A 22,914-nucleotide genomic window follows, 5' to 3' on the forward strand; every position below is an offset into this window, starting at 1 on the left:
GAAAGATATTTGTGGGGAAGCCTCTTTGGCCCTGGTGACCAACTGGCTGGCTGTAGGGGTGCAGGAGAGACAGGTGTGAAGATGACGTCCAGATTTCTGGCTTGGGGGAGGGAAGGATGGGGAAGCTGGCAGGAGATGCCGGTGGTGGCGGGGGGTGTTAGGCAGGGAGAAGATGGTGAGTTCAGTCTGGGAGACAACAAAATCTTTATTTAAAAAAAAAAATCACTCACGGGGCACAAGCAAAGATGACAAGGTCATAGATTCAGCTGTATAAATGGCAGTGTGCTGGGCAAAGCTCCGTGGTCATTTGCCCTGTCCTGCCACCCTGAGACCCTCTGGCCAGGGAACAAGAGCTAGAGGTTAAAGCCATCATCACAAGGGGCAAGCATGGACTTGTGTGGTTCTCTCTGTGCCCAAGGCCCTGCCAGGCCCGGGAGGGGATTCAGTGATAAAAGGCACAACTTTGGTGCCCAACGGCTCTGGGTCTCCAGCTGTGGTGACCTTAGTTGCCTGATACCTCTGAACTTTAGTTTTCTTATCTGGGAAAAGGGTAACACAAGTTCACTGCATGGAAAATGAGGGAACATTCACAAAGCACATGGCACCGTTTGAGGTGCAAAGAGCCTGGTTATTAAAACATTCCAACAGGCACATCGTAGAAGTCTTTGTAGAGAGATGGCTTCTGAGCGGGGGCCTGAAGGCTGGGCAGGATGTCAGTTGGGGGTGCGAGGAGCAGGCCGAGAGAACAGTAAGAGGCCGGATGACACGAGGTATGAGTGCGGTGGCTGCAGCAGTGTGTGGGGCCTGCCTCTGCAATTTGACTTTGTGGGATTCTGGCTGGGAGTTCAAGGAGTCAGGGACCCCGCTGTGTTCAGTGCCCAAGGCTCTGTGGGAGGCTCAACAAAGGCTCAATTAGGGCCTGTTCCCTCCCGTCGCGGCAGGAAGAGTTGCTGGCAGAGGGCCAGCCTCCCTGCGCATGCCCACCCAGAGCGCCAGCCAGACAAAGGGGGTGGGGGAGAGGCTGGAGATGAATGGCTAGGCTGCCTGTGGCCTCCCTGAGCCCCCTCACCCAGGGAGGGCCGAGGCTTCTGCAGCCGCAGGTCGTGGTGATGAAGAGGGGGCCTGCCCTCCCTGTACATCTGTGGCGGCCCCCCAAGAACCCTGTATCTCACAGCCGCCCCTTCCGGCTCCTCCTCCCCCAGTGTGAGGCAGCTCTGGCCCAATGGCCACCCTCTCCTAACTGAAAATTCTGGTTTGCCTCCCACCTCTGTGGCTGCGCCCTCCCTGCCACCCATGTTCCCAAGGTGGCTGCCTTTCCTTCTCACCTGAGGCTGGATCCTTTTCTTCTCATCCCACACACCCTTCCTTGTCTTTAACTCCTGCTGCTTTGATGATGGCTTCCAAGTGCATATTGAAGGTCTCACGTGTCCCCTGAGTGCCACCTTCATCTTTCCACCTGCCTCCTCCACACATGCCTGGGGGTCCCACCAGCTCACTGGATCCACCTGTCAACTCCACATTTTTGCCCACAAACTTGCCACCAGCCTGATCCTTCTAACTTGCAAACCAGGTCACAGCTGATCTCATGTTTAGGAACATTTTTGGGCTCCTCAATGACTAGTACAATGCTACATTCCTTAGCCTGTAATTCCAAGTCTCGATCTGATCCCAGCTTACCTCCCTAGTGCCATTGCACTGGAATTCCACCTGCTTAGAGTGGACTCCTTCCCCAACAAACACATTAATCAACTGGCAGACTCCTACTCATCCTGCAAAGCCCAGATCAAAAGCCACCTTGTCTGTGATACCCTCCCTAACTTTCTCAGGCAATATGTAGTTCAGTGTTCCCACAGCACTTTGTACATATTCTTAAAATACTGCCCCACATTTTATGTGGCTCTCCAGCTGGTGGATGAACCCCTCCTGGGTAGGAATCTTTCTTAGGCTTGCATCCCCTGTGCTCATCCTAGGGCCTGGCACAAGGTGGGCAGTTAGGACCCGCTTGAGAGTTGAGGAAGGGAAGGGTCTTGCCCAAGATTGCTCCGCAGAGGTGGGTACAGATTCCATCTTCTTCCCAGGGTGGGGGCCCGGGATGGAGGCCCAGTGTCCCCAAGACAAGAAGCAAGAAAGAGGCTGGGAGAGGACGGCTCAGAAGTGGAACATCAGAGTGACAGCCACCCCTGGAGCCCTAAGTATGTCTCTGATAGGTTTTCCAGGCCTACCTGGCCTGCAGCCCACAAAGCCATTGTGCTGAGGACATCCCAGCATGAGGCTGGAATATGCCCTAACCTCAGAGAGAATTAGACTGGAAGCTCTCAATTAGCTACTTACTAGCTGTGGGGCCTCAGGCCTGTCCTTCCACCTCCTTGAGCCTCAGTTTCCTTTCCGATGAAAGGGAGACAACCACCATTCCTACCTCAAAAGGTGTATTTCTTCCCCACTCATTTGTTCCACGACTATTTATTGCACGCTAGGCACTGTGTAGGTTCTGGGGAATCCTGCAGTCATGGAAGCGACATTCTGTAGAGCTCGGCGAGACAATGAATGGGGAACACAATTCCCAGCGCAGAGAAAGCTGCAGCTGAACTGATGTGCCCCATTTATTCTAGTTTTTTCTAGGGCAGAGCCCGCCCCGCCCCACCCCCAATCCATTTAGTGCCATGACTGAGAAAGCAGCCCCCACCTCGGCCCACCACAACCCTGGGAACACAGGGAGGCTTGGAGGAGCGGGGGCCATCTCAGAAAAATACCCTGCCAGGAATGCGTCACTCGGTCAGGGCCGACCAAGGAAAACATTGGGCCTGGGGAGGGAGATCAGATGGGCCCTCAGGCCAGGCCATTGGAGGGGCAGGCGCCGCAGGAAAGCCGAGTCAGGCACCAGGTGAAATATGACCTCCAAAGCTTCCATAGGCATGTCTTATATAAACACCCCAGTCCAGACAGGAAGCAGGGCTGGGGAACTGGAGGGGGAGGTGGCCCCACAGGACCCCCAGAGGTAGACAGATGGACAGGAAGGCAGGGGAGGAAGAGGTCAGTGGAGAAAAACAATGGGGGGGGGCGGGGAGAGGAGAAACAGACCATAATATTCGCCTTGGATCCAGAGAGAGGCTTCCATTGCTTCTCTTCACCTGAGAGGTACAGGATCACCAGGCAGATGGGGAAACTGAGGCTGTGAGAAGCAGAGAGGCCAGAGTCCTGTGACTGTTTCTCATCTGTTGCCCACTGAGGGGCCTGCCTGGAGGCACTCCAGAATGTTCTCTGAAGAAATGTTTGCCATGACCTCCCTGAGACCCCACAGTGGGTTGGTGGCTACGCTGGGGCACTGGTCTGGATCTCCAATGGCCTTTCCAGGCCCCAGCGTGACCTCTGGAGGCCCAGAGCATTCCTAAGGCTCTGCTCCAGCTGCTGCTGGCAGCGCCACCCCTGCAAATGAGTGCAGCCACGCTGAAATCACCAGAGAGCCTAGCAGCCAGGCCTGGGTCCTGGCACTTGGTCCCCGAAGGACAGCAGAAATCCAAGCACGCCTTGCCCCGTCTGAGTCCCTGGGAAGTGTGCTAGGATCCGGAACATCAGGGCTGCAAGGGGTCTGGCAGAATCCCCACTGCACAGATGGGAAGACTAGGGGCCCAGAAAAGCATGCAATTTACCCAAAGTCACACAATGTGTTAGTGGTTGGTCAGAAACCATGACCTTCCTCTCAGGATCTCAGGTCAAGGAACAAGGCTTTTCTTTTTAAATCACTATGGCTAGAGCCTGCAGGGTTTGACCCTACTTTTCTGCATCTCCAGTCTGAGTTTAAGAGGGGAGCTGATACCAAGCTGAACCACAAATCATCAGGAGGGCCCTCAATAACATTTTCAGGTTGGCTTCTCAGGCGATGTTTAATAACAAGAGAGAAGGAATGCCCATCGTGGCTCAATGGTTAACAAGTCCGACTAGGAACCATGAGGTTGCGGGTTCGAGCCCTCGCCTCGCTGGGTGGGTTAAAGATCCGACGTTGCCGTGAGCTGTGGTGTAGGTTGCAGACGCGGCTCGGATCCAGTGTTGCTGTGGCTCTGGAGTAGGCGAGAGGCTACAGCTCCAATTAGACCCCTAGTCGGGGAACCTCCATATGCCTCGGATGCGGCCCTAGAAAAGACAAAAAGACAAAAAAAAATAATAATAACAGGAGAGGAAAAAAGAGCCTAGGCACATTCTTCCAGCCTTATGGGACGCCAGGTTTTTCCAGAGGGTCCCTGGTCCCACCTCAACTTTAACCCAAAGCAGGAAGGGAGAAAGGGTCCTCTCTTTAACGCAGGCACCAGCCCACATTCTTGCCCTCACTGACCTTGGATGGGTTCCCGGCCCTTTTACCTTCGCAGAAGCCCAGTGAGGGCTCCGCCTCATCTCCGCACCCGCCCCTCTCACCTGGCGTTAGGACCCTCGAAGCCCCGCCCCCACAGCGGGCCCCAGTCCCCGTCCTTCAACTTCCCAATTGGCCCTGCCCCCACAAAGCCACGCCCCCACCTCCGCCAGGACCGCCCCCTCGTCCCGACCAGGCTCACCTTGGTCTCTGCCAGCTGTCGCTTGAGCAGCTGCAGCGCCTCGGTGTGTTCCCTCTCGCTGTCCTGAAGGGCCTGCAGCTGCTCCTTCAGCTCCCTCTGGAACACAGACAAGGCTGGGATGGGGGCAGGGGCCAGAGCCGGCCCGGGTATTCCGTGGGGACCCAGAGCCCGCTGAGGACGCTGGAGGCTATCCTGGCCTCCTCTCTCCCCTCCCCGAGCACTGAGTCCCGTAGTGTCCTAAGTAGTAGTCTCCTAAGTCTCCAGTACGTTCCCGTCTCTCATCTGGAGTTTTGCAACCACCTCCTGCCTGGCCATCCTAGTCTCTGATTCCAATCTACCTCCTGGAGCTTTCTGCCCTACCCTGATTTGCTAGCCAAGACTCCTTGCTTAGAATCCTCTGACCAGCACCAAGTCTGTACCACAATCCATGACAGACTACCAACCTCCTCTGAGCATTTCTGGTAGGCTAGGCACTGTTCTCAGACCTTTGATTGTACTGGGCCGTTTAATTCTCTCAGCAGGAGTTCCCTGGTGGCTCAGCAGGTTAAGGATCCCGTGTTGTCACTGCTGTGGCTCAGGTTGCTACTGTGGCATGGGTTCCATTCCTGGCCCAGGAACTTCTCCAGGTGCAGCCAAAAAAAAAAATAAAAATCCCCTCAATATCCCTGAGGTAGGCATTCTGTGATCCCCATTTTCTGATGGAGAAACTGGTACAGAGAGGTCAAGAAACTGGCCCCAAAGCATACAGCTAAGCACGTAAAGGAATTGCTGGAATTGGAACTCAGGAAGTCTGGTGTCATGAGCATGACACCAGGTGACACATTTACTACAGTGATGTTGCCCATGATGAACACCAGCAAAAATCCATGATAGACATGCCAAAATTTTAAATGAGGAAAGGCTCAGTATTCCTGAATTTTCCTTTGCCTTTGGTTCTAGTACAGTTCAGGACAACACGGTTAGTCATCTTGTCTTTATTTAAATTTTTGATATTTTTTTCATCATGGAGTTATTGGCGTTAATTTTGATTTTTTTAAAACTGCATTAAGTATTATTCATCTTGATTACTGAGGTTTTTCTGTTTCGTCTTGTTTTTTTGTTCGTGGTTTTTTGTTGTTGTTGTTGTTCTTTTTAGGGCTGCAGGTGCAGCAAATAGAGGTTCCCAGGCTAGGGGTTGAATCGGAGCTGTAGCTGCTGGCTTATACCACAGCCACAGCCACACGGGATCCAAGACATGTCTGTGACCTACACACAGCTCACGGCAATGCTGGATCCTTAACTCACTGAGCGAGGCCAGGGATTAAATCCACGTCCTCATGGATACTAGTAGGGTTTGTTACCATTGAGCCGCAAATGGAACTCCTTGATTACTGAGTTTGGGGGCCTCTTGTTCAATTTTGCATCTACAGCAAGTGCCTCATTCTCTTTGCCCTAGTCCCACCATCCTTCTCCTGTGACTCCATCCAGCCAGAGCGGTCTTCCTTCCATAAGGCTTGTTTCAGCCTCATGATTTTGCACGCACTGCTTCTTCTGCCTGATGTACTTCACTCTCTGGTTTTTTCTCAGTGATTCCTTTGTACCATTCATGGATCAACTCAGATGCTGCCTCCTCAGAGAGGTCTTGCCTGACCAGCCCAGGTACAGTAGCATCCCTTCTGCCCTCCGTCACGTCCTGTCTCATAGTCTCTGTAGCACTTCCTGCTCTGTCCATGACCTTGCTTATTTATTTGATGGTGTGTTTACAGCTTATCTCCTCCTCTGGAATGTGAGTGTTATGAAGGCAAGAATCTTGTCTGGCTTGTTCACTGTTCTATCCCCAGTACTTAGAATAGGGCCTGGCACATAGTAGGGCTTCAACAATTATTCGTCAAATGAATGAATGAGGTATGGAAGTGAGTGCCCTCCAGCACTTCTGGACATTTAGCCCACTGTATCATAGCTAGTTGTTCTCCTAGCGGTCCTTTATCCCTCCCGATGCAGGGCAGGCCCTCCCTACCATTTTCTCTTTATAGCCTCCATCCATCAATGGGCTGGTACTGAGATGGGGCTCAAGGAAGTTCGCTTTGGGAGTCAATTTCCATGCAAACAGCTTCTCAGTGGGGCCTGGGCTCCCCCATCAGCCTGGTCTGTGAGTGATGCCAGGGAGCTGACTTACCTGTTCGCACTCACCTCCTGCCCATTCTTTCACCTTGTCAGAGCAGGGAGGGCCCTCCAAAAACATTTAGTCCGACTAATTATACAGACTAGATAGCAACGTGAGAAAATGGTCATGACGACATGCTTAGGGAAGAATGTGGAAAACAAAATGATCTTTGCTTACTATCCCTGATTCATTCAACAACTATTTATTGAGCAATTATGATGTACCAGGCACTATTGAGGCACTGGGGACACAGCAGAGAACCAGGCAGACACAGTCCCTACCAAAAGGGATCGTCTAGTGGGGAAGACCAATAACAAAGGAAAAAGAATAAAAGAATCAGCTAGTTACTGATTATGGTCTATGCCCTAGAGAAATAAAATGTGGGATGGGTGGTGAATTTAGGTAGGATGTCAGGGAGGGTGTCTCTGTGGGGGTAACACCTGAGATGATGGGTGAAGGATGACGAGGAGCCAGCTGTGAAAATAGGGTTAGATAGAGAAATCAGAATAGCTGTTTTGGTTAGAGCAGACAGCTGGCACAGACATAATGACTGGAACTCTGGTGGCCATCTCAGGCCATAAGGCAACCAGAAAGATGGATGTGACAGGCTGAAAGCAAAGAAATAGAAGCCAGAAGGAGCCTGAGTCCCTGATGGGGTGGCTTTATCATCACTGTATTCAGTGATGCGATAGGTAGCTTGCCCTCTGGACAAAAGAAAAACAGCCCTGGAGTTCCTGTTGTGGCTCAGTGGTTAACGAACCCAACTAGTATCCATGAGGATGCAGGTTCAATCCCTGGCCTTGCTCAGTGGGCTAAGGATCCAGCATTGCTGTGAGCTGTTGTATAGGTCACAGACAGGGCTCAGATCCCCTATTGCCGTGGTTGTGGTGTAGGCTGGCAGCTACAGCTCCGATTCAACCTCTAGCCTGGGAACTTCTATATGCTGCAGCCCAAAAAGACCAAAAGAAAAAAAAAAAAAAGAAAAAAAAAAGCAGCCCCGATTTCTAGTGCTTATCAATTTGTATACTGTAAAATTTCCCACCAAAGCCAGTTTCTTTTCTTTTCTCTCTTTTTTTCATTTGTTGGTTTTTTGTTCTGTTTTGTCTTATTTTTTAGGACCACAAATGCAGCATGTGCAAGTTCCCAGGCTAGGGATCGAATCGAAGCTTCACCTGCCAGCTTACATCATAGCCACAGCAACGCCAGATCCGAGCTATGTCTGCGACCTACACTGCAGCTGGAGGCAATGCCGGATCATTAACCCACTGAAGCCAGGGATCAAACCCACATCCTCATGGATACTAGTCAGGTTGTTTTCACTGAGCCACAATGGGAACTCCAAAGCCAGTTTCAAGAGATCAGCAGACACTGAGCTGGGAAGAGATCTGCATAATCATTTCTCAGGAACCAGGGCAAGCTGGCTTGGCACACCACCGCACTACAGACCTGTTTCACGTGGAAGAGAAATACACCCCCATCTAACTTCAGCTACTTCAGTCAGCTCTCTCTTCCTAACAGCTCTAAGTCATTCCTAATAGATTCATGTGCATCTGAGTCTTTGGAACAGATGGTGGTTACTTAAGGGCACAGAAGGACTGCTCCTCCCTGATGGCCTTGGGTCTCTGCAGCTTGGTCAGCTTGAGATGCAGATTTTGAGGAGATGAACCGAGTGCTACAACCTTCACCCTTGGTGGTCCTCATGGATCCACATGAGGTCTAGCCACTTAGGCAGCTCTTCAGATTCTCTGAGAAAACTGCCCTGGAGGCCACATTCCTCACATCCCTTGAGGCACCCCAGGGACATGGTCAAATTCCTCCCTGCTTTCAGGGCCAGGGAACAACAGGACTCCTGGGAGCAACAGAACAGGCATTTGTCCATTCTGCAAAAGTACTAACTGGGGCCTCCTTGGGCCCCATGTGCTGCTGTGTCAGTAATGGGGAGAGGGTTGGGGGATAAGTCCCAACTCATGATGCCTCAGGAGGTGTGCAGACGAGCTGGGGGGAAGATGGGACACAGCTATTAAGACCACAGTGAAAGGTGGAATAGTGGTAGGGGACCCCAAAACTGCCCCACCTTCCATGTTCCCCATCTCCCCTTCCATGTTCCGCACCTCCACCCACCCTGCATCCAAGCCAGAAATCTGGGAGTCACCCTTCACATGGGATCCACCAATCCAATCAGTCATCAAGTTTGCCCTGGAGGAGTTCCCGCTGTGGCTCAGTGGTTAAGAACCTGACATAGTGTCCATGAGGATGCGGGTTCAATCCCTGGCTTCGCTGAGTGGGTTAAGGATCCAGTGTTGCCACAAGTTGTGGCATAGGTCGCAGATGTGGCTTGGATCCAGTGTTGCTGTGGCTGTGGTGTAGGCTCCAGCTCTGATTTGACTCTTAGCCCGGAGATGTCCAAATACCACAGGTGTGGCCCTTAAATTTTTTTTTTTTTGGCCCTGGAAATTGTTCTCTCCTCTCTTCACCCACTGCCCCAGTTTATTAAGTAAGTTTTTCATTACTTCTTTTCTGGACTGTGGCCCCAATTTCCTCCCTGCCCCATAGAGCAGCTAGAGCGATTTTTTTTTTTTTTTGCTATTTCTTTGGGCCGCCCCCACAGCATATGGAGGTTCCCAGGCTAGGGGTCCAATCGGAGCTGTAGCCACTGGCCTACGCCAGAGCCACAGCAACACAGGATCCGAGCCGAGTCTGCGACCTACACCACAGCTCACGGCAACGCCGGATCGTTAACCCACTGAGCAAGGGCAGGGACCGAACCCGCAACCTCATGGTTCCTAGTCGGATTCGTTAACCACTGCGCCACGACGGGAACTCCCTAGAGCGATTTTAATTTTATTTTATTTTATTTATTTTTTGTCTTTTTAGGGCTGCACCCATTGCATATGGAGGTTCCCAGGCTAGGGGTCAAATCAGAGCCACAGCTGCTGGCCTACGCCACAGCCATAGCAATGCTGGATCTGAGCCTGAGACCTACACCATAAGTCATGGCACCTTGGGATCCTCAACCTAATGAGCAAGGCCAGGGATCAAACTTGCATCCTCACGGATACTAGTCGGGTTTGTTACCGCTGAGCCAAGATGAGACCTCCTGGGGTGATCATTTTAAAGGACAGATATGTCCATGGCTCTCTCCCCCCATGTCCCTTTGCAGATTTCCACACTGTCTGGGAAAAAGCATGCCAGGACTGAGTGTGGCATGAAGGCCCTTCCCTATTGCCCCCAAATTTCATCCCCAGCCTTTTCTCTTCACCCAGACCTGTACTGTTCAATACCGTAGCCACTAGCCACATGTAGCTATTTAAAGTCAAATGAGTTCAAACGAAATAAAATTGAAATTCAGTGCCCCAGCTGTACTGGTGGCACATTTCAAGTACTCAATAGCCACATGTGACCAGTGGCTACTGTATCAGATGGCACAGCTGCAGAATACTTCCATTATCCTAGAAAGTTCTAGTGGACAGTGCCGCTCTAGATGCACTAAGCGACTGGCAGTGCTCTCCTGCAGGCCTTTGCACATGCTGTTCCCTGTCTGGAAGACTTACCCGAATGGGTTTTCTCTACTTGTTAGGCTCATGCTCATGTTGTAAGATCTAGATCAGGAATTCCCGATGTGGTGCAGCAGAAACGAATCCGACTAGGAGCCATGAGGTTGCAGGTTTGATCCCTGGCCTTGCTCCTGCGTTGCTGTGAGCTGTGGTGTAGGCTGGCAGCCGTAGCTCCAATTAGACCCCTAGCCTGGGAACGTCCATATGCCAAGGGTGCGGCCCTAAAAAAAAGACAAAAAAAAAAAAAAAAAAAGAGAGAGAGCGAGATCTAGATTAGATCTCACCTTCACTGAGAATCTGAACCCCAAACTCCATTCTGTCCTCAGACAATCCTGCTTGCAGAGCCTTCCCTCGCACTATATAGCATACCCTGCATTTGAACTGCAAGATTACCTGTTGGTCTTTCCCATGAGGTATGGGATTTTAGGGTGGGGGCTGTGTCTGGTAGATTTGTACACTTTCAGTACCTAGGACAGGGCCAGGCACAGAGTTTGCAGGATAAGTCTGCCCAGAGAGAAGAGGTTGGGCTGGGTCAGTGCTCACCTCTGAAAGGGTGAGAGGAGACCCTAGCAGGCAGCTCTCCCCAGGTGGGTTACAGAGCCCATGAGAACAGCTAACTTCAGAAGAACAAAAAAGAGAACCCACAGAGCAGGACTAAGAGGCAGCCTGAGCTTTGTTACCCTCCTGCCTGCCCTCCTTCCAAGCCTGGGATCAGACACAATCCCCTGGGTTAGGAGGCTGGCTCTGCCACTTACTAGCTGTGTGACTTTGGGCAGGCACCCTAGCCTGTCTGTGTCTCAGTCCCTTGCCTGTGAAATGGGGATAATAATACCTCCTAGGATTGGGAGGGTGAAATGAGGTAAGAGTAAGAGGTGGTTAGCTTCACAGTGGACAGCCTGGCATACAGCAGGTGCTCAGGAGATGGAGTGGTCACCATGTCCCCCAGGAGGCTCCTTGGTCACTTCTCCACGTCTCCACCATTTGCTGTATCCAGGCCCCTCCTTTCCTCCTCAGATAGCCAGAGGAGGCCCTAGGGACCATATGGTCCAACCATCTAGATTTCTAGAACAGGAAACTGAGGTCCAAGAAAAAGGACTGAGTGGCCAGTGGCCACACAGCTTGACAAAGAACCAACTGGAAAGTTTCCTCCCAGCAGAGGTCAGACAGGAAACAGGAAGAGTGTTGATAAACGCCCAAGCGATAGAGCTAACCGTGAAGAAGGACCCTGGCCATGCTGGAGGCTCAGGACCACGTCTGGAGGCCATGTGGTCTGGGTTTGAATTTCACAGGTGTCATTGTCACCAAATTCTCACAACTTCATGAGGTGAGTGCCTTTATCATCTCCATCTCACAGAGGGAGAAATGGAAGCTCAGAGAGGTCAAGCAGCTTGCCTAAGGTCACAGAGCTCATAAGACTCAGAAGTTGGGATCTGAGTGGCTCCAAAACCCATGGTGGAAACTGTTCGGCCGCTCTGCCTCCTGCTCCATTCAAGAGAGTGATCACGTCTGGGAACCCACGGTCAGGTTTTGTGCCCGCCACTGAGGGGGCTGCAGACACAGCCCTTACCTTTGAGGAGTTTGCAGTTGGAGGGGAGGAAGACATGCCAGTAGGTAGACCACAGGGAGAAGAGGATAAAAGGAGAGGGAGCACCTAGGAACCTGGCTGTGTTCGTGACACTTTCCCTCCCACGTCAGTGTCCAAATCTATAAAGTGCAGCTAATGACAGGGCTGGCTCTGTGGTTGTTGTGAGGATTAGGTGACTTCATACATGCCCTGCCATGAGGCTCAGCCTACTGTCATTATCATCACAATAATTATAATTGTATGTGAAAGAGACTCAGAACTGGGGGAGCTTCCTGGAGAAAGTATATTTCTGATGGAAGGATCAGGAAAGATGGATGGAGGGGCAGGGTCCCTTCGAGTCTCCAGGATGGGGTCAGAGCATTCCCAGGGGAGAGAACAGGACGGGCAGGGGCACAGGGCATGGGCAGGAAGTGGGCAGGAAGTAGGGGGCCGTTGGGGGTGGCAGGAGTCAGGTATGTGGGTGGCTTCACAAAGCCGGAAAGGCCAGTGGGGCTGGCTGGGGTGAGGGCGGGGGCGGAGGAGGCCCTGGAGGTCAGTCAGCCCTGGGGAGCTGGACTCTGCAGGCCCCATCTGAGGGGGCAGGGCAGGAATCAGGATGGGGGTGGTAGGAAATGCCCCTTGGAGGGCAGAGCCACAGCTCTGTCTGCCGCCCCCCACCCCTCTAGAGAGGGGGCAGAGGCGGGGCTGGTACAGACCTCAGCACACAATTATGCAAATGTGTCAGCTGAGAGGTTCTGGAACTCCCAGAGGCTCAGAGAGGCCAGGACTGGGGCAGCAGCTGAGGGTGCAGACCCAGAGCCAGGGCTCACATGCCCCCAAGGCTAGGCCTCCCCTCCAGCAAGGCCACCCCTCTCCCCACCATAAAGACAAAGCTGCTCCAAGAAACCATCTGCCCCCACTTCACAGACCCCTCACTCTCCTCACTAAGTGTGGTCCAGTGCAGACAGCATGAGCTCTGGTGTCAAAAAACTTGGTGGCAGAATCCGGGCTGCGTGCCCTTGGGTAGATCACTTCCTCCCCTCCCAGGGTCCGCCTCTCAGAGCCTTATCTCTCAGATGAGGATGAGAGGCACTCATGGAGATGCTATGAGGATTAAACGAGATGATGCCTTTGCAAGGGGCCAGCGTGGCGCGACACCCGGAAGATGCTCCAGGCCCCCTCCTCTCTCTGTGCCCTGCACTGCCTTCTCTTCCTCTCTCTGACCCAAGGATGCCCCAGATCGTCACATGCCAAATTCAACTTGCCTCTCTTTTCCCCTTTCCCCCAAGTCCATCCTCTAGGTCCAGACCCCTGATGCTCCTGCTCCTCCCAACAAACCTGAACTCTCAGAGTTCTTCTCTGTCTTTGAACCTCTCCCCCAATCCACTCTGAGCCTTGGAGTTCCCCTTGAGGCTCAGTGGTAACAAACCTGACTAGTATCCATGAGGATGCAGGTTCCATCCCTGGCCTTGCTCAGTGGGTTAAGGATCCAGCACTACTGTGAGCTGTGGTGGTGTTCACAGATGCGGCTCAGATCCCACGTTGCGGTGGCTGTGGTGTAGGCCGACAGCTGCAGCTCTGATTGGACCTCTAGCCTGGAAACCTCCATATGTCATGGGTGCAGCCCTAAATAAAAGCACACACACAAAAAATCCACTCTGAGCTTCAAGGTCTCTGGCAGGCAGCACCTTGTGGCTGCTTCCCTTCTCCTGGATGTAGCACCAGTCCCACCTGCATGCCACCACTTAATGCCCATAATGCTCCTCGTCTGCTCAAACCTGTTCCTGGTTCCCCAGCATCTCCAGGATCAAGTCCAAGCTCCTTGGATGGGGAGTGGTGCATTAAGGGGGCCTCGATTTTCAACACACCCTCTCCCTCCAGCTACAGTGAACCACTGGCTCACCTCCACGCCTGTCCCCTTGTCAGACTCAGATCATCTGAGTCCGAGTTCCAGCCTCAGCAACACTTACTGGATGTGTGGCCTTAGGCACAGTTTCTGAGCCTCAGTTTCCTCATCTATAAAATGGAGCAATGAGACCCACCTCCTAGGGCTGCTGTGAGGATTAAACAGGAAAGGGTGCCTGCCCCTGGTACTCTCTGCACCCAGGCAGTGGTGGCTATGGATGTTTTTATTCCTCTTTTTTTTTTTTTTTTAGGGCCTCACCTGAGGCAGTATGGAAGTTCCCGGGCTAGGGATCCAATTGGAGCTGCAGCTGCCAGCCTACACCATAGCCACAGCAACGCCAGATCCAAGCCTCGTCTTCAACCTACACCACAGCTCATGGCAACACTGGATCCCCCACCCACTGGGCGAGGCGTCCTCATGGAAACTGGTCGGGTTCATCACTGCTGAGCCATAAGGGAACTCCATTTTTATTCCCTCTTAATGCCTTATCTCTCTACTCTCAGGACTTGACTCAGCTGTTGGCTCCACGGGAACCTGGGCAACTGTTACAGCCAGAGGAGCATAGGTGGGACCCAATCTTGCAGCCTTTGGGCCTGTCTCACAAGAACCACAGCAAGGCCAAGCTTGTCCTGCTCTCTCCTGTCCCAGGACCTGGCCCTCAGTTCTAGCAGGAGTGTCACCTGGAGAAATAACTGAATGAATCCCTGAACCCAAGATGGAACCCATCTTCAAAACTAACACCCACCCCAGTGTTCAAGCAGAAGTTAAATACCTGATGCTGTGAAAACAGCACCAGACTGAGAGTCCTGGGAGCTGAGCTCTGGACCAGCCTCAGGAAGTCAGTTTCTCCATCTATAAAGTGGGGAGAGGATGGAAGGGGAGGGATTATGAGATCCCTCCCCATTTGGATGCTCTCTGAGGTAGTTAGTGTGTTGGTGAGGAGGGTGAGTTCTGAGCCAGAGAGACCCAAGTCTGAATCCCAGTTCTGCCTCCTACTTGGCAGTGTGATCTTGGGCAAGTTACTGAATCTCTCAGCCTCAACGTCTTCATCTGTGAAATGGGACTGATCCTAGTCCCACTCAGGGAGCAGAGCAAAGAAAGGGGCTGCTGTGAGGATTCAATACCCAGAATAGCACCTGCGACATAACAAGTGTCCAACACACCCTGGCTAGTGGGGTTTTTTTTTAGGGTTGTTATTTTTTCTGTTGTCACTTCCTACCAGATCCTTTTCTCTCTATAAAATAAACGTCCTGGGTCCCCAGCTTCAATTCTGAGTTTCGACACCATGGCGTGTGCTTAGCCAAGGTGTCCTGGATGAACAAGGCTTTCCTGGCTGCCCACGGACACCTGTGAAGAGGGAAGTAGAGATGCCAGCAGTAGCCTTGGGTCTGACTCACTGCCAGCCTCGCCCCCATGGAGGCTGCTGTTTGCACACAGATCCTGCCCTCTCCTGGGAAAAGTAACAACAGAGGCCACTTCCCCAGGAACACAGACAATCTGGCTGTCTCCCTATCCTCAGTACAAAATAAAGTGCCTTCATATCAGTTGACTTTGCCTAGGTGGCAACTCTCTCTCTCCCTCTTTACACATTAAGTGGACTACTTTTATTCTTTCTTCTTCTTCTTCTTCTTTTTATGGCTGTACCTATAACATATGGAAGTTCCTGGGCTAGAGGTTGAAGTGGAGCTGCAGGTGTAGCCATAGCAAGGCCGGATCCCAGCAGCATCTGTGACTTACGCTGCAGCTTAGGGTAATGCTGGATCCTTAACCCACTAAGCAAGGCCAGAGATTGAACCCCCATCCTCCCAGAGACAACGTTGGGTCCTTGGCCCACTGAGCTACAACGGGAACTCCTGGACAGTTTTGTTCTTATTTCCACTTCCCAGGCTGGGAAAGGGTGTGGAGAAGGCAGTCCCTTCCACTCAGCTGGAAGAAGCCAGCATCAGGATCTGAATCCAGTCCCCAGCTCTGTTCTGTCCCCAGGTGGCTGCCTCAGTGTCTTTGGATCACCACGCCCAACTCACTAGGGCTCCCATTCAAGGCTGACCCATTGCCGTCTCCCTTGGCATGAAGGAGGCCTTGGGAAGGGCTCCAGTGGTCACATGAGGTATGGAGGGGGTGGCTGGGAATGAATCCAATCCCTCCTCTGGAGGTTAGGAAGCTGAGATGGCCAGAGAGCCGGATGCCAAGCCTGACCAAGATGACATCCAGCACCTGCCCTCGGCGCATCAGCTGGCCCAGGCAGACCGTGTCCTCTGCCCGACCCTGTGCTGAGTATACTTGAAATACAAAGATAGGCCGGATGTGGGGGAGACAACAACCCAGGCTTCAGAGGCAGCTCAGAGGCTAAGAGTGGCCCAGTCAGCCAGGCTTCAAACCCTGTCCCTGCCATTAACCAGCTGGGTGACCAAAAACAAGTCACCAAATTCCTCTGAGCCTCTGTTTATTTATCTGTAAAAAGAGTAAACTACAGTACCCATTCGACAGGGTATGATGAAGATTAAATGAGGCGATACAAGAAGAGCGCTCAGTGCCCTCCCAGGCAGGGTGCTAGGGCTCAGTAAGTACTGGCTGAGAAGCCCCAAACCTTTCTGAGATGAGGCTTCTTCCCTCCCCTGGGCTCTGTGGTCCAGTGCTCAGCAGTGAAGAAAAAGGGAAGGCACGCACACGCACACACTCACTCACACACGCTCACATGCTATTTACACGACAAAAATTCTGTAGCAAATCTTGGAGTTCCCATTGCAGCTCTGTTTTTGTTTTTGTTTTGTTTTGTTTTTGTCGTTTTGCTATTTCTTTGGGCCGCTCCTGTGGCATATGGGGGTTCCCAGGCTAGGGGTCGAATCGGAGCTGTAGCCCCTGGCCTACGCCAGAGCCACAGCAACGCAGGATCTGAGCCGCGTCTGCAACCTACACCACAGCTCACGGCAACGCCGGATCCTTAACCCACTGAGCAAGGGCAGGGACCGAACCCGCAACTTCATGGTTCCTAGTCGGATTCGTTAACCACTGCCCCATTGCGGCTCTGCAGGTTAAGAACCCAACTAGTATTCATGAGGATGTGGGTTCAATTCCTGGCCTCACTCAGTGGGTGAAGGCTCTGGTGGTGTAGGTTGCAGATGCGGCTTGGATCTGGGGTTGCTGTGGCTGTGGCGTAGGTCAGCAGCTGCAACTCGGATTTGACCCCTAGCCTGGGAACTTCCATATGCCTCAGGTGTGGCCCTAAAAAGGAAAAAAACAAAAAACAAAAAACAAAAAAAAACAAAAAAACTGTAGCAAGTTTTTAAGAAAGTAAATCTTTAAGAAAAAAATAATGTTTTTCTATGGGGTGGATAATGGGAGGATTTAAACTTTTACATTATATAGCTCTGTTTATTATGACTCTGACCGAGGCATGTGGAAGTTCCTGGGCCAGGGATTGAACCAAATCCACAGCAGTGACAATGCTGAATCCTTGACGGCTAGGCCACCAGGGAACTTCTATGTTAATTTTATAATCAGGAAAAATAAAGATATTTAAAAGTTGTTGTGGGCTACTTTGTGCCAGGCATAGTATCAAGCACTTTTGATCCAGCCTCCAACCCTTAACACATCCTTCCCAGAAAGGTCGTATTATCCCCATGTTACAAACAAGCAGGTAGACGCTTAGAGAAGGGAAATGACCTGACCAAGGACACACAGCTTATCAGTGATGATGCCAGGATCTGACCCCAGGATTGGAATCTAGGGTACAAAGCAATTCTGCTTGGCAGGTCAGGGAGGTGATATTTGAGCTGAGCCTGGAAAGATGAGTAGGATTTCTCCAGGCCAGGCTTCTCAACCAGGGGTGATTCTGACCCCAGAGGACATTTGATGAAGTCTGGAGACATTTTTGGCTATTGGCATCCAGTGGGCCAAGGCCAGGGATACTGTTAAATATCCCACAATGCATAAGATTGCCTTGCACAACGAAGATGTATCTGGCCCCAAATGTCAACAGAGCCGAGTATGATGTAACCAAAATACGGAGCGCTGTCATTTAGTGAGTGCTTACTGTGTGTCAAGCGCAGCACCAAGTTCTTGCAAATGGCATCTTACTTAATCCAACCCTGTTACTCTCATGCTGTGAATGAGGGACACGAGGCTCAAAGATGATAAGGGATTTTGTTAAGGTCACACAGCCAGAAAATGGAAGTGCAGGATTGGAGCTGCCTGAGTACAGAGCCAGAGATTTTAAACTTTCCGCTCTGCTGCCCAAGGATTTATAATAAATGAAAAAAAGCTCCAGGCCAACTGCTAGGCAGGGTGTGAGGAGACTCTGGCTGAGCCCAGGAGCAGCCTCCTCTGGCCTCAAGGTCTTGGGACAGGTCTCCTCCTTCCCCTTCTGTCACTTCCCCATCTGTCCAATGAAGTTTGTACCAGCCAATCTCCAGGGCCCTGCAGGCTCTGAGTCTGTTATGGGGCCCAAGCCCAGGCTCCAGGAGCCCTGGGGACAGCCGCCAGCTGCTGGGAGAGGAGGGGGCAACCTCATTTCCAGCGCATAAATAGCTAATGAGCCTTACTTCCCTATAAAGAGAAGGAGAAAGAGAGAGGGAGGGAGAGAGATGGGGGATGGGGTAGGGAGTGGCTTGAGCCTCACCCAGGAGCTTACTCCTCCAGGAGAAGGCATATTTCTCTGCTACTTTTTTGCCAAGCCCAAAGGAGGCACCAAAGCCAGGCCTCCTTCTCAGGTGAGAGGCAGGTCTGGGCATTTGCCCAGCTGAGCACATGAGTTCTCATAGGTAGGAGAAGGGATGGGAGCACGTGCTGGCCCGGCCCCTGTCATGAGCAGGCATCTCAAATAGCAGGTTCATCTCAGGTCAGCCTCGTCAACATCCTGGTAGGAAAGAATCATCCTGACCCCAGTTTACAGGTGAGAGGATCAAGGCTCCCAAGAAAGGACTTGTGGATTATGCAGACAGTGCAGAAGGAAGGTTTGGGACTCAAGTGTGACTGACCCCAGGACAGGACATTAGAGGGTAAGGGGATGGCAGTCCTGTTTTTCTTTTTTACCCAGGAATGACGTCTGCAGAAAATATATGTTCAGTTTCTCCTGCCTGCCCCAGGTCATGGAACGGACTGCAAAAAACCACAACACAGTAATTTGGATTTCCTGGTTTGCAGACATGCGAATCAAGCCTGGGAAGGCAGAGTTCTCATCAGCTAGAAAGTCAGACAGGAGAGAAGGGGGGCGAGTGGCAGGGGGGGGATCTGGCGGGGGTCAGGCTGTGCTTTCTAGGCCGGCTCTCTCACTGTCTGGCAGTGCGGCTTTGGGCAAGTCACATCACCCCTCTGGACCCCAGTCCCCACATGTAAATAATGAAGAGGTTGGACAGATGATTTCAGACAGAGCCCCTTCAAACTCTCACAGTCTGCCCCTAGTCCTGCCCAAGGTTCTCTCTTCTCTGTTTATGTGACTTCAGAGACAGGGAGATGGGGACACCGGTGCCTGGCACCCTTGGTGCAAGCTCTCAGAGCCCCCAACCCTTGCTCTCCATCCTCAAACAGCCAAACTGGGAAGGAGTCAGTTGTGGTTTGGGGATTAAAGGGACAGGGAGGTCTGAGGTGAACATGAGGCCATTTCTTCTAAAGCCAGAGCATCTGCTGATGCAGGCTGACTCACAGAAACTTATGTATAAGGAGGTGGAGGGGAGTGACCCCCTACAACACGAGGGAAATAGTTATTTAACTCCTACTTAAGGAGTCAAAAACTTTCTGCTTCCAAAGGCTCCACAGACCCAGCCAGTGCAGGTCAGGACCAGTCATTCATTCATTCAACCTTTGCTGATGTGTGCTCTGGGCCAGGCCTTGTGCCAGGCTCTGGGGTTATTGATATGATGACTAAGAGACGGTCCCTGCTCTTGGGGACTGTGTGCTCATCTGGTATCCCAAGGCCAAAGAGCTGGGGCTGCGAGACTTAAATGGTTTAGTTTGAGAAAAAGATTCCAGGCTCAAATAAGGAAACATTTTATCAGACAAAGCAAAGTCAGTTTCTTTGCTACAGGATTTCTCCAAGCCTTTAATAGGCAAATGCACATTGAGAATCCTCCAAGAAAGATATAGAGAATATATCACATTTCCCAAGTACAGCTGATCTTAGAACACTACTTTTTCAAACATTATACTTATTTACAAAGGGCACTTGGGGAGATGCAGCTCTAATGCTAATGTTTTGGCCAGTGGAGCTTGGAGAAGGCTTACACCGAGAGGGCGTCTGAGCAGGGCTTTGGGAGTTGAGCAGGAGTTGGTCAGCGAAGATGGGAAGGCTTAAAGCAGATCAGTTAGAGTCCTAGGCTGACTATGCTTGGGTTACCTTGCATGTACTTAGTCCTCAAAGGTCCCAATGTGGGTCAAGGAGGTCACCACAAATCCTGGAGACTCCTAGAGGTCCACTTTTCTCCTTTTTCTTGAATCACCTCACCTCAGGGCCTTATTCTCCAAATTTCTGCCTTCCTTTTTCTTTCTTCCTTTCTTCCTTTCTCTCTCTCTCCCCGTTTTGACAACCACACCCAGGGCATATGTAAGTTCCCAGGGTAGGGGTCGGCCTACACCACAGCAATGCCAGATCTGCACGGGATCTGCAACCTACACTGCAGCTTTCAGCAATGCCATCCTTAATCCACTGAATGAGGCCAGGATCAAACCAGCGTCCTCATGGATACTAGTTGGGTTCTTAACCTCCTGAGCCACAATAGGAACTCCCAAGTCTTGAGTCTTTATGTCCTATCCTCACTCTCAAGCTGGCCTCTACTCTAATTTAAACCCGGAATGGTTCTTACAGTATTTAAACATGATCCCAGCCTTAGCCCCTCGCACACCTCAGCCTAGCCCCTGGCGCCCAAAGCCATCCTCTCAGGAGCTTGCTGACCCTCATGTATATACTCTCTCTTGGATTTAACTCTGACCTGCCCAGAGCCATCTGGCCCTAGGTCCTGATGCACACTTAACTGAACTCAGAGGCATCGTGACCCCAAGCCTGCAGCTAGTCTACTCCATATAGTCCAGACCCATTCCTGGACGGCGGCCCCGCCCCTTCTCTAGCTTTGACTTTGTTCCCATCCCCATCTGTGCCTTTGTCTCCAGCTCAGTCCTGAACCGTTCTTTATGTGGGCCCTGTCTCCAGGTCCAGCCCCATGACCCCTCATAGCAGCCCCGCCCTTGCCCAGCTCTGTTTCAGCCCCATCCCTCACCCTGACCCAGCCTGTACCTGGTCCAACTCTGATAGCGTTTGTCCCCACCGTCCCAATCGTTAGTGATCTCTCCCCAACCATGGGCCCACCCCCCATTTCAGGCCTGAGACCCCGCCCAAAGCACCACCCTCAACACCGCCCCCCTCGCCGCGGCCCCGCCCCGTACTAATTCTGATAGGGCCCTGACCCTGCCAGTGAGCCCGCCCTAGGACAATTGCGACTGGGTCCAGCCCACCGTCCAGCCCTGACCCCGCCCCCGACCAGGCCCCGCCTCCGCCCCAGGCCGGCCAGACAACTCACCTGCAACTCCTCGAAGGCATCATCGATGCCGGTGACTTGGTGCTGCTCGTGCAGCGCGGGTTCATCGCAGAAGAAGCAGAGCAGCGCGCGGTCAGTGAGGCAGAAGAGCTTGACCTTGTCGTGTGCCTGGCAGGGTCGCGCGGCACGGCGCGCGTTGAGGATGGCGTCCAGCGGGAAGGCGCTGTAGCGCTCCACTATGTTGGCCAGCTTGAGGCTGGGCGCGAGCGCGGGCTCGGCAAACGTACGCCGGCACTCGGGGCAGTCGCGGGCGCCCTGCGCCTCCTGCCTCACCCAATGTTCGGTGATGCAGCGGCGGCAGAAGTAGTGCTCGCAGCCCAGGCTCACCGGGTCCTGGTAGATGCTTAGACAGATGGAGCAGAGCAGCTCGTCCTTGAGGCTGCACGCCATGGCGCCGGAAAGGGTCCCCCGAGATGCAGGGGGGCGGCCAGGAGAGCAAGGCGCTGGCTGGGGCAGCACCTATGGATGGCTGCGGGGAGCAGGCCCGAAGAGGCAGGAGCTACAGGAGAAGGAAAGGGTGCTGTCTGGGACGGGGTAACGCGAGTAATAGGTGCAGGATACATACTATCAGGGAAGCAAGCCCAGGAAGGTGGTCTCAAGGTAGTAGGTGACCCAGAGCTATGGGCGCCGGAGGGAGAGGGCTATGGGGTGGGAGGGAAGGTGCTCCTAGCAAAAAGCTTCTAGGGAAAGGGACAGTCCGAAGGGATAGGTGCTGAGAGAGGGGGATCTCGGAGGGGGGCGGAGGCCTTGGGGGGCAGTGATACCGGGATGGGTGCGGTAGGGGGAGGGGGAGAAGCTGGGGATGGGGAATTCTGGGCGAAGGGGAAGCCAGGCAAAGCCGCACCGCGGCTATGCCAGGCAGAAGAGAGGGGGGCGTGAGCACGCTCCGCTTCCCGATCCCTGCCCCAAGACCCAGCCCCGCGCGGCCCCTTACCCGCGCCGGCTCGGTGGCCACTGCTCCGGTCCGAGCGCAGCCTCTCAACCCGGAACCAGCCCAGCCTGTGCTGCCCGCGGCCTTGGCTCGCTCCCCGCCCCGGCGGGCGGGGCCCAAGCGACTCCGCCCCCGCGGCGGGCGGGGGAGAAGAGGGGCGGGGCCCGGCCTCTGGCCGGCGGACCCCCTCCCCGCCCCCACCATTCTCCAGCTCCAGGGGGTGTGAAACCCAGCTGTTCCTTCAGGTCCGCACTTGGAACAACGTTCGTTCAGGTCTCTCTTGGGATCCCTGCGGCGGGTGGGGGAGGGGGAACAGCTAATTTGAGAGGATAACGAGTAAAGGAGGAATATCTTTTTGGATGATCAAAGTGAAGATTTGGGGGAAATAATACTTTGTATTAAAACCAACAAGGATATGTTGTATAATCTGCATAGAATACAACTTTTGCGTAAAATATAACGATAAAACTCGAGAAATACCCTGTTTGCTTAGAGCAAGTTCAAGACCCTCACACTCCTAAGACTTGGGGTCCCATTTCTTCTTCACTTTCTTAAGGAGTCTGGGGCTGGGCGGTGGGGAAAAAGGCTTGGAAAGCCCTGGCCCTGACTAATGTCTGACTCTAGGAGTTGTCTCCACTCAGCAAACATTTCTGGAGTGCTACATTGTTGGGTGGGGGTCGGGGTGGGGGTTGGGGGGGTGGGGAGGGTGGCGCTGGAGAGAGGCGGAGTAATAGGAGACCTCACCT

General features: G+C 52.8%; 1 protein-coding gene across 1 annotated transcript in view; it reads right to left on the bottom strand.

Annotated features, from left to right (window-relative positions):
- Positions 1 to 22,265, bottom strand: part of TRIM62 (tripartite motif containing 62) — a 36,325-nt gene extending 14,060 nt beyond the window's left edge. The window contains exons 1-3 of the mRNA XM_003127763.4: positions 22,172 to 22,265; positions 21,220 to 21,736; positions 4,545 to 4,640 (exon numbers count right to left, since the gene is read on the bottom strand). Coding sequence (XP_003127811.1) covers positions 4,545 to 4,640; positions 21,220 to 21,627 — 504 coding nt within the window. The 5' untranslated portion in view covers positions 21,628 to 21,736; positions 22,172 to 22,265. The remainder of the gene's footprint in view (positions 1 to 4,544; positions 4,641 to 21,219; positions 21,737 to 22,171) is intronic.

This window comes from Sus scrofa, chromosome 6, assembly GCF_000003025.6.
Source record: "Sus scrofa isolate TJ Tabasco breed Duroc chromosome 6, Sscrofa11.1, whole genome shotgun sequence".
Taxonomy (NCBI): domain Eukaryota; kingdom Metazoa; phylum Chordata; class Mammalia; order Artiodactyla; family Suidae; genus Sus; species Sus scrofa.